This window comes from Nansenia antarctica (genome assembly GCF_963989245.1).
Source record: "Nansenia antarctica genome assembly, chromosome: 13".
Lineage (NCBI taxonomy): Eukaryota > Metazoa > Chordata > Actinopteri > Argentiniformes > Microstomatidae > Nansenia > Nansenia antarctica.
In genome coordinates this window covers 24,965,843-24,978,342 of record NC_137683.1, presented here as the reverse complement: position 1 = coordinate 24,978,342, position 12,500 = coordinate 24,965,843, and the positions used below count along the sequence as shown (strand labels likewise).

Below are 12,500 nucleotides of genomic sequence, written 5' to 3'. Positions count from 1 at the left end.
CATCTCCACACCTCTCCTTCCTCCACTCCTCTCCATCTCCACTCCTCTCCATCTCCACACCTCTCCATCTCCACACCTCTCCTTCCTCCACTCCTCTCCATCTCCACTCCTCTCCATCTCCACACCTCTCCATCTCCACACCTCTCCTTCCTCCAAACCTCTCCATCTCCACATATCTCCATCTCCAAACCTCTCCATCTCCACTCCTCTCCATCTCCACTCCTCTCCTTCCTCCACACCTCTCCATCTCCACTCCTCTCCTTCCTCCAAACCTCTCCATCTCCACACCTCTCCATCTCCACTCCTCTCCTTCCTCCACTCCTCTCCATCTCCACTCCTCTCCATCAACAAACCTCTCCATCTCCACACCTCTCCTTCCTCCACTCCTCTCCATCTCCACTCCTCTCCATCACCAAACCTCTCCATCTCCACACCTCTCCATCTCCACACCTCTCCTTCTCCAAACCTCTCCTTCCTCCACACCTCTCCTTCCTCTAAACCTCTCCATCTCCAAACCTCTCCTTCCTCCTAACCTCTCCATCTCCACACCTCTCCTTCCTCCACTCCTCTCCTTCCTCAACACCTCTCCATTTCCACACCTCTCCTTCCTCCACTCCTCTCCTTCCTCAACACCTCTCCATCTCCAAATCTCTCCATCTCCAAACCTCTCCATCTCCACACCTCTCCATCTCCACTCCTCTCCTTCCTCAACACCTCTCCATCTCCACTCATCTCCATCTCCACACCTCTCCTTCCTCCACACCTCCCCTTCCTCCACACCTCTCCATCTCCACACCTCTCCTTCCTCCACTCCTCTCCATCTCCAAAACTCTCCATCTCCACTCCTCTCCATCTCCACACCTCCCCTTCCTCCACACCTCTCCATCTCCACACTTCTCCTTCCTCCACACCTCTCCATCTCCAAACCTCTCCATCTCCAAACCAAAATCAGTTTCACACTTTAAGTCCTTCTCCCCCCGATGCATGTAGTTGTCGTGGTGACAGCTGGTATTTAAAGTCATTAACAATTCAATCTACCTGCCTGTGCTGAGCTGCGGTTGTCTTTAGAGATGCTCCGATCAGGGTTTTTGGTGCCGATCACCGATCACCGATCACTGGAATCAGTGATCTGCCGATTCGATATCACCGATCACCGATCACAGCGTCGAAAATGGCAATTGAAGCATTCTATTTATTGTGTAGCATTATTTATGTTTTAAACTATTCTTAACACCATTGACATTGTATATTAAGTATTTAAATGAAATTAGGAGATGAGAAAGTATCATGAATTGACGACCATCTGTTTTATTGAATTCACAACCACCTGTAGCTTACTTCAGGAAAAACAAATAAAATGTGAAAATAAAAATCATAATAAATAAAATGTACACTGTCACATCAAATGTGCAACATTCCACTCGAATGAGAGGAACTAGGGGCTCTTAGAGAACTTGGAGCTTATACTGTAACTGTAGCTTTCCTGAGGAACAATAAACATACCCAAACTAAACTGCAACATAAACAGGCTATAGCCAAATATAAAATACTGTTTCAAGTCAGTCAGTTTCAAGTCATATTTAGGAGGAGATAAGACAGCAAGTCAGCAATAATCAATAAAACAAAAAAACAAAACATTGCACCTAAGGAGATTTCAGACTCAAACCTTACTTCTGATTAAGCAGCATCACTGGCAGATTAGCCTTGAGAAATACAAGCATCTCAGCGTTTTTGGCACTCAGCCTGTTCCTCTTATCATCTAAAATATGTCCTGCTGCTGAAAAGTCGCTCGCTATCTACACTTGTGCAAGGTGCACAGAGAAAGACCTAAAACTCACGCGCTAATAGTTGTTGTTGCTATGGGCCAAGTGACTTCCTGCTCGCGGGGTCACATGACGTCGGTGAACACTACCTACACTACGCTCGTGAAGTCGCGCTGGGACTCTGACCAGCACTCGTGGAACGCCTCTCGTCCAATCAAAGCACTCGGTCCCTTTATGACGTCGAGCCCAGTGTGCGCTTCGGCGCTCTCTGAGCGAATCGACGAACGCAGCAAATGCCGTATGATATTCGTGGTATTGAAAGACCTTGCGTGCGTTCCTCCCCGAGGTATTTCTTTTGAGCAGACATTACAAACGGCATATTTGTTGTCTCTTTCCGACACTGTGTAATATTTCCAGACTGGCGACGCCATTTTGTAAACTGATCGGTCATGTTTGATCGGCCGTTTTGAGAACTCCGATCAAAACCGATCAAGGCCATATCGGCCGATACCGATCGGCGCCGATCAGATCGGAGCATCACTAGTTGTCTTGGCAATGAAATGTATCGCAGACACTTTATCTCTCCGCAAACATATGCCCCTAGGCTGCCCGGGTACTTTCCCCCCCAAAATGCCATGTCCATCATGTCACTGGAGGAAAGTTCTGTTCTTTTGTTCTGTTCTCCTTTGTTTGTAGCAGCCTTCCCTTCCCTAGCTTTTAGTTTCAGGCTAGTATCATGATGTAGCCATGCATCCAAATTGTGTTGTTCTCAAGCCTCTGGGAGACATGCCTTTTGGATGTCTGTAGATTTTTTTTTATTACCCAATCTGGCTTGGATTGAACCTGGACGGAACGCTGGGAGAATGCGGAGAATGCGTCATTGGATTGTTACGTTCCTTTTCTTTCTTTTTTTTATTGACATGCAATCAACGTATTTTATGCTCTAGGCAAGGGGTGACCATAGACGGCAACCCTGGAGCAATTAGGGGTTCAGTGCCTTGCTCAACGACACCTCGACACGTGACTAGCCAGGGTTCGAACCGCCGAGCTGCCGACCTTGCGATAATTAGACGCCGGCTCTACCTTCTGAGCCACAACCCAGGAACCCTCCCCCACATTGCTTGATGTTATGTGCGTTGTCTTGACTATCTTTTCCGACTGGTTATGACAGTTTTTGCTAGCTTACAACATCGAATAAAATGGAAGAAAACCTGAAGGAAAAACAGAATCATTTTTTGGCTAGAAGTGTGCTCTATACACAAAATCGAATCCATGAAGTCATTAGATATACGATCGGTTTGACGCGTGGTGAGGCTTCACTCATTTCAAACAGGGTTTCCACCCCTCTGTGTTACGGATGGAGTCCCCTTTTCCGTGGCAGCGCGCTGGCGCCCCCCTCTGGCAGCCCGTGTCACTGCTCCATCATCACTGTTGATGCGTTGCACCTGTTTGTGTGTCTCGTGGTTGTCTGATGTTGTGCATCTGTGTATGTTTGGTTTCCTGTGTATGTATGTGCCCCACTTCCATGCACTCCCTGTTGTTTAATCTCTCTGCGTACTCTATGTTTGAGTATTATGTTCCTCCTGTCTGATCGTGCACATAGCACAGGTAATTGAGAAAGTATTCTTCCTGTGTGTTTATTTCGAGTTTAGCCTGTCCTGGATATTTGTCAATATGTCAGCCTGATTTGGAGATTTTCTTCTACCGGTACTTTATTTCTGTGACAAGTGTGTTATTTGTACTTTGCCTTACTGCCGATTTCAGTAAAGATAACTTTAATTTACTATCGCTCTACCGCCTGCTACACCAGAACCTTCTACCTTTGTAGCTACCTTCTGCAAAGGATTTCAGCAGGCTTTCCTAACTAGGAAAAGTCTCAAGGTTAGTTTCAGGCTAACCCCATTTATAATGGGGTTTAGAGATTATGCTAATAGCTATATAGTAAACTCCTGCAATGTACATTCAGGACTATGGTCAGTCAAAATAACTAATAAACAAAAACACTATACTGTGCATCAGGAGAGCATGTACTGTATAGTTGCTAGTCTAGTTGCCTTGTATAGGTCCAAATGAATCCAAAGAGACATTATTGTAGAACAAAAATTAATACATTCGCTGTGAACCTGGATCCTATAAGGTCACTTTTATTTATTTTTTAAAGTGGCCCAATTATTTGTTAGTGCAATCAGACTGCGTTACCCTTTCATGAACCACATATAACTCCAACCTCCTCAATACGTGGGAAAACCATCTCTCTCATGCAGACATCCAATCCTGTCTCATGCATTGAGAAAATGCCGGTGGGAATCTAAGGACCATAATCACCAGCACTTCAGAAGGGCCCAGACAGAGGAGACAAACAAATTGGAATACGTCTTGGAGGGAAAGCTTCACAGAGAATCATCCCATTACTGCTCCAGCAAGCCTGCAGGTAAAATAGCCTGTCTATGGTCTTCTCACAGTACACCAGAGAGAGAGAGAGAGAGAAAGGGGGAGGGAGGGATGGGGGAGAGGGAAGGTATGAGGCTTTGACAAAACGCACACAGGGAAAAATCTCCACAGTGATTTAATGACATAAACTACCGGGGGCTTGAACTGCGGCCGAGCGAGGGATGGAGGAAAAAGAGAACGGGGGAGCCAAGATTGGTCTTCTTCATGTGGAGAGCCTGGAAGGGAGGGTGAACTCTCTGCAGTGAGGGCTCAGTGTAGCTTTTGAGATAACACATTACTTTGTTTGTATGATTATTGCATCTGGTGTCATTGGTTATTTTCCCGCTCTTTTTTTCCCCCCTGACGACATCGCATGGCAAAGTATCTCTTGATATAAAATGTTTGGTGAATCTCCTCAAAGAAACGACGAGCGCAATAGAACATACAGTGTGCTGTTTCTAAGCCCCGTTTGTAATGAACGACTCGGTAGTTGGCACACTGTAACTGGAGTATCGTATCATCATTGACTTGGAACTGACTTAACTGAAACCCATGCCGTCTTCGCCATCATCGCCACAGTGAGTCTCTCGAGCTTCGCGCTTTTCCCTTTTGTCTCATTCAGGCTCCAGGGTGACTTGAGCGGGTGGCGCGCAAGCTCCTGAACGGTGACGGCACACTAGGGAGAACAATACCGACTGATTTACAATCAGACAGCTGCGTCCGTCTCCAGCTGTTCCCCCACCACACACGGTGCCCCCGCTCCCCCCTCCCCCCCCCGGCCCTGCCGCGCTCCGCAGGGGTCACAAACAACCTCCAGAGGGAACGTGCGGAAGTTAGCGCACGGCCAACGCCGCCTCCGCTGCCTAAATTGGACCAATTAGCTGAAGAGCCAAACGTGTTCCCACATTAGTGCTTTTCCAGGAGAATGAGAGGATAGGTCTACAGATCGGTAATTTACAGTCTCTCCGTTATGCTTGTGTGAAACGTGGAGAGATTGATTGGACAAATCAAGTCATTGATACACCGGTTAAGCCATCAATAACACATTGGATAGAGTTGAGGAGACTACAAAAAGAAATACACTGAATAAATTAACATATTCAAAGTTTTCGAAAAAGTATAACATCTCATATACTGTATAGCTGTGTGTTTGCAGATGTACATACGTGTTTTGAATATGTCCATACGTATTAAAACACCATTAACTCAGCTACCAGATACATAACCAACATATAATAAACATTGCACAGACATTGCTCACTCCATGGTCATGGTGGCTACAATACTCTTTCACTAAGTCATTCTCTCTCCTCCTCTCCATCCACCTTCCCTCCCTCCAACCTCACCCCCCCCCCCCCCCCCCCTCTCTCTCTTTTCACCATCAGACACAAATATCTGTGAAGAAGACATCTGCTAGACAGCAGGACAGTTCGGCTCAAAATGGAAATCGAGAAATCGAAGGGATCTGAACGATCTGTCTGTGCTGGGAATCACACCCCACTTCATTATAGGGAGAACAGACAATGACAACAGCACTATCCACCACACTTAAGGTCATATCAACAGGCACATAGCTTCACTATGGGAGCACTGTAGAGTGGATAAATAAGCTGGACTATCACCCTCAAGGTTAAATCTGTCAGTGTTCAATACAACTATTGACCCACAGAGCTTCAATGTGATTGGACAGATCAGTTTATCGTTGACCTTTGCTATAGCGGTAGGTGTGGTAGGTTCAGTGTACCTGTACTCTTGATGAGAGGGCAAACACACTCTCTCTCTCTCTCTCTCAGGAGGAGCTGTGAACCACCGCATCAGCCAGAGTAGAGAGGCACTCAAGAGGAAAAGACAATCTAATCAGGAAATTAGGGATGTCGTTTCCCACCTGCCAGTCACAGTTTCAGGTAGTAACTCCCTCCCCACTTCCTCTCCCCCCAATATCCTCCCATCTCACATTACCCACCTGACTGGGACTCTGGGAGACGGACTCACTCTCACAGTGGCTGATGGTAAGACTCCCTTATGGCCATGGGTGGGGTCATTTGACCCCTGTGAGTAGAGAACATTTGTATACGACTTTGCACTCGATCAAATTTCAGGACCCTCCTTTCATGACTTTTCCTAGATATGTACGTTCTACCACCCAGTATCCTTACATTTTCAAAATCACATCAGGATAAACTAATATAAAGCTATTTTGCAGTTTTTCTGTGTAGGAAGCAGGCTACTTTACAAACGGCCAACTAGTGGTCGTTGTGTGTAAGTAGCAGCTTCCCATTCTAAAGACTATGGTCATTTGACCCCCGAGGCGGCTCTTTTAGGAGGTAAAAAGGCACGGCTGTTCTAGTGTTAACGCTTGAGTGGATCGGGGTTTACGTCTATCCATATACCATACAGTATGATCCTCAACGGGGTCGGCTGATGAAGGAACATCGGGCGTCTACCTGTCAATAATACCATGAGGAGAACACCACAACACTGACAGTGCTCGACGGTGTGCCGTACAGGCAACTCGCTTTGCACTATTGGGAGTAACGCCCTGCATTTACATCTCCAAAGAGAATCTACAATGTGTGTGCCTGGCACAAGCCAACACGTTTCCTAAAGATGTCCCAACTTAAATCTGGATATAGCTCACATCCGTACGAGGCGTGTTATCGGAGCTGTCTCTCAGAGCAAACCAGAAGTCTTTGTTTAAGTCACTCTGTCGCTGTGCTTTTATTAAAACTCTGGGCATAGGACTATGAATTATTAAGAGCTTGGGTGTATCTATAGACCATCAAACCATTAGCCTGGGAGCACTAAAGGCATCCTGGAGTACACTCAAAAATACCTCCCCTCCTCACACAAAGGCTCGGAAACGTTTCCTCTTGATTTAAGAAGTGGGAATGCATAGTTTAAGCCACCCCGCTCTGAATTTTTCAACAGCCGCGCTACACTTAAGAGCGCCATTAACGCACAAAGCTAAACTTGTAAGGCTTTCATAATAGATGAAATAACAAGGTATTTATTGGACAAACCGTTGTGTGATTTGTGGCTTTGTCGGGAAGAACTTTGAATGCCTCGACTTAAAAAAAAAACTAAATAGATATAATAATAATAAAAGTAATATGAAGGATATATTTCTCAAGTGCTACAAAAAGAATAGTACTCTCCACAAGCATGAGTGTATGTCACATCCCAAACCTACCAGCAGGGCAGATCATTGATGTAGTCATGGACTAAAAGGTCACATGGACTAAAATTGTCAATTTACAATTTGATTGTGTACATTTGCTATGGTGTGTAAAGAATGGAACTATTCATTATTTCCCATAAGACACTATGGAGCCCACTACACTACTGTACTAAAGGGCACTGAATCTGAATTATATTTTATCTACAAAACTAGGCTGTTAAGCAGTGTAAATCTCACACTATGAACCAGATCGGTAAAAAGCACATGGACATCACAGACTTAGGGCAATTGTAATGTAGAGCTTTTACATTAGATTTAGATTAGATTCAACTTTATTGTCATTGACAGAGTACAAGTAGAACAACAACTAACCACAGTGCAAACTACACTGAATTACTACATTATATATAAACTCCTCAAAAAAGGTTTGGAAACGTTATTTCGGTCGATTATTCCTCCCCTTATTAATACCAATTGGTATTGTATTGTATATCGTTGGAAAGCCTGATTAGTCACTTCTACAACGAGGTACAACTTGTCAGGATCATGCATTCGTGGAAGGAGCAACACAGTTAAACGTGTGGGTAGCGGCCCAAAAAAAATGTGCCCTGGCCAAGACAGGCAGCAGCACAATTAAACGGGTTGCAGACATAAAAATAACATAACAATTTACAATGAATATTGTAAAGAATAAATAATAAATAATAAATGGCAGAATCAAAAATATCAATATCATCAATATTCGTCACAAGTCACCAACATCAGGGATCAACAGGGGCAATAAATCAGCCAAAACATCTACAGCCAGATGAGGCTGCTTCTAAGCCATTAGGATGACTCTAAATGCATCCGGTGAGACCAGTGAGACCAGCTACCAAAGATTCTGGCAATTGTGCAACTGATTCCAAGCAGAGGGAGTAGCATACTTAAACACCCCTTTTCCCAGATCAGTACAGACTTTAGGGACAGATAGTAGGAATATGGCCTGGGAGCAAAAGAGCTATGGTGTGCCTCTTTTTAAAGGCTTTAAAAAGAAACATCGGTGTAATAATTAAATAATGTAATTACAAAAATGTAATCATAATGGCCTGAGCCCACACAAAATGACACAAGGTACTTTTGTTTCCGGAAACAAATGTCTATATGTATTTTTAATCACTGTGGCCTTGTGAACTTCAATGATTATATTTCTGTTGTTGTCTCCGTATTGTATTTTATTATTTGTTATACTGTCATGGACCTATGTGTCTGAAATACAAGTTAAATTGAATTGAATTGTTAGTGTCCAGGGAGAGATTAAAATGATGTGTCAAAGATGCTGCGATAAAGTCAGCTGCTAGCTTTAGAAAATAAGACTTCAGGTTATCAGGACCTGCCAATTGTCTAGCGTCTAACGGTTTGAGGGCGTTATGCACCTTTATGCACTTACTGTAACATGCCTGTCAGAACATACTTCTCAAGAGTAGTGTTCAGAATCAAACAAGTAACCAGAGGCAATGAAATGCTCATTAAAACAACCAAGCATTCTGGCCGTATGTGCATGTTTGTGCATGGAGGAAGCTCGATGGCATTTATTTTTCTTCCAGCTAAGGATTTAACAGTTTATGAACATGAAGCTATACGAATCTATACAATACAATGTTCTCTCTCAGTCTCCACGCTCTCTGGGTTTCTTCTGTGTCCCCAGCCCTGTTTATTAGCCAGAGTATTGTAGTCTGCCACCAGAGAGGGAATCTGGAAACAGGAGAGACTGCGGGGGAAGAGTGGCGATGGATGCCTCCCTCTCCAGAGGAAGGAGATCCATCTGGCCCCGGTAGCAGGTAGCTCTGTGTCAGCTCCCCACACCTCCCATCCGCCCAATCACCTCCTTCCCTGGGGGGACATTCAAAGCTGGCTCCGTCTCCTAATTACCCAGGGGCCCCAGCTACTATCCAGATGTTGGATGGGAGGACAAACTCCAGCGCACGAGATGCAGTATAGATTGGGGAAAACGGCTGATTAAAAGTTTTAAAAGGCCTCAGAAAAGAGGTGAATCTGTGATTTTGATTGTTTTGTTGTTGTTGTTGTTTTGTCACAGTGCCATCTGCTGGCAGGAGGATTGAGATCTTGACAACAGCTCAAGGTCTCTACTGCACTGTAACTCTGACCTTTCTCTGTTAGTGTTCTGGGTGAGGGCTTGGTGGAGCTTTCTAGGAACGCTGACTGACAACTGACTCTCCGAAGACCAACAAACGAGTGCGTTCGGTCGACTAACTAATCAATCGCTTTTACTATTTGATTGACAGATAGATGGATGTAGGAGTTTGACAGATTGATTGACTTCAGTTCAGTGATCGATAGGCTGTTTTTACTGACTGGATGTTTGACAGACTGGGCTGTTTAAGTAACTGACTTTGTTACTGACGGATTGATTAGCTGACTGGGAGGCCAGTGTTGTGTCCACTCACCCTCTCTCCCTCTCCTGTCCAACGTGGCCTTGTTGTGGCTGGTGGAGCAGTAGAGGAATCCATCCATGAAGGAGGGGGCGTCAGACGGGGAGCTTTTCTCCGACGACGGGTCCAGTTTAGGGAAATCTACACAGAGACACCACACAAATAGTCAATGAGCCTAAGAGTAAGGCGTGAGCCACGTTACCGAAGCAGACAGCAGTGACATGGGGTAGAATACTGAATGAGAGGAGGGACGGAGGATCACCCAGAGTGGAGTCGTGTATAGATAAAAGATACAGAAATATGAACTCGCCCTATTGATTGAGTCGATTTCATTCGAGTTTATTCAAATGTTCCTGCGCTTATTTTTACACTTCCTGTTCCCTACAAACACCTAGGGATGTTTTTCAGACTCCTCCTCGGGAAGCGGCTGATAACACTAATCCCATCTGTGCCTCTCCGCTCACTCCTCTTATTCAAATATTTACCTTTTTATTTATGTATTTATTATTATTTACGCGCTCTATCTATTTATTTATGCCTGTCGCACAGTCATTTACTCCCAAGGTTATTCGCAAGGTGGCTAGTAAAAGTTAAGACGGAAAAAAACTCAATTCTGTTTTTAAAATGAGGAACTCCCAAGTTATGCCTCTTTTCGAGCACAACAGACCATTTATTCTTCCCTCCTCTCTTGCTACTTTTATGAGCCGGCCACGTTCAACCTTATCGTTCTCAAATTCAATTAGCTTCAATGCCTGGGTTCAATTTTCTGCAGGAGCCTTGGCTATACCTTGGAGATTTTATCGTCTACCTCGAGCCCTCTCATCAAGCAAGGTAAAATCATTTTAATTGAAATCCCTTTTAATTGAAGGACCCTCCTCCTCCTCCAGCACCACAAATCACCCCCAAACAAGAAAGGATCAGAAACTGAGATAGTACAGGGAGATCATATGCATTTCTGATTGTTTTTATTATTTGTGAACAAAAAGATTATAGATTCAGATTCTCCAAGATTCAAATTCAGAAATAGCGAACGGCTGATGTGCTCCAGTTTGGAGCTTCAAATGATGTTCAGACGACAAGGACGACCATCCACGCAGGTATGGCAGATAAAAAAAGACATGAAAACAAGTCCCTGGACAGAATCCTGCTCCATGTTTACATGACGCAGAGCAGTCGAAGTAGTTCTGTTTAACAAGGCTCCCTTCTCCGTGCTTAGGCCTTAAACTGGCCCTTTGGGACCCGTAGATGACTCTGTAAAGCAGCGACTCTGTCAACTGTGTAGTGGCGGTCGCTGTGATGCGGCAGTCACTGGGCTGGGTCCTGATTGTCCGGCTCGCCTGTTAGGAAGGTGAGACGACGGAATGCTCAATTAGCTGTCCGGTCGACCGCGACGACGTCACGTAGAGGTCTCTACCCGTGGCGGTCACTACTGGCCTTCAGAAGCAGCACACCTTGACAACACACCTTGACAACACACACAGACGTGCAGACGCCACCGACACACAGCTCTGGGTATGGATCGTCAGCATCCGGGGAGGGCTTAAAACCATCAAGGGAATCTAGGTGTGTAAACACAACACACGAGCAGAAACACGCACGCACCTACACACGTACGCTTGCATGCACACACGCACACGCACGCGTGCACACACACACACACACACCTAGGGACCTGTTCTCCCCAAGAACAGCTCCCTATGACCCCATAACCCATAAATGAGCCAATGGGAGTCAGCTATGGGGCAGACAGAGGACGTGTGTGTGTGTGTGTGTGTGTGTGTGTGTGTGTATAAAGTCAAATGACAACAAAACACCGAAGCCACCTAAAAAGAACCCAGCCAAGCAGAGCGATGTTACTGGAACAACAGGGTGGAATAAGGGAGCTGAGATGAAAAGAGACCCCTTTGTTTGTCTGTATATGTTTATTGCTTTTATGATCCTCCACAGAAAGCTGGATGAATATTTCATGTGCCTGGAGATATTATGACGCGCCAGGGACGTGGTATAATTATAAAAGCCCTCTCTCCCAATGTGTTTCTCTGAGAGCCCGGGACGGTGATGGTGACTCCTATTTGTCACCATATTTGTTTCCAATAGAGTTTGAGTCGCTAGTTTAGACCACATGTCCTGTGTTTATTTCCTGACGGTCGGGCCCAGCGGAACGTCCCAGATATATAGAAAAGTTGAACAAAGTTGTCTTCGAAAACCACAACAGAAATGCCCCTCAGCTTGTCATTAGCGTCGCTACTGCTAGACTAACAATGCGGTGGTGACATAACCATCTATTTACATTTTTTTTAACTGACTGAATCTCCTGGGAAGTCTGCTCATATTCTGTTGACTTTGCATAACTTACGATTGTTTTGTTTGTTTTCATCAAATAAAAGTTAGCTACTGTAAAGCGACAGAGTTGGCTAGCTCTCTCGTAATCGCTGGGCTCATCTCTCTCTCTCTCCGGCTGCTTAGGAACAACACAAAATCCCAAGTCGGGGTATTTTTCGTTTGCTGACAGTACAAAGCAACTTTTGGGCATTTTTAATATAAAACAATTTCTAGCAATCACATTGCTAGAGAACTGGGCAGCTTCAATACAAGCGTATGGGAGATATGGGGAAAGCTGGGGGGGGGGGGGGAGAGTGGGGGGTCTGGTTGTGATGTAACAAAGGAACTACCTACAATGTATGTCCCTGGAACATC

The 12,500-nt window shown here is 45.0% G+C and overlaps 1 protein-coding gene across 1 annotated transcript in view; it reads right to left on the bottom strand.

The window, feature by feature from the left end:
* The window catches only part of arap2 (ArfGAP with RhoGAP domain, ankyrin repeat and PH domain 2), a gene marked incomplete at both ends in the record, with an annotated part of 85,931 nt that overhangs the window by 29,681 nt on the left and 43,750 nt on the right, over positions 1–12,500 (bottom strand). The window contains one exon of the mRNA XM_080544135.1: positions 9,819–9,944. Coding sequence (XP_080400261.1) covers positions 9,819–9,944 — 126 coding nt within the window. The remainder of the gene's footprint in view (positions 1–9,818; positions 9,945–12,500) is intronic.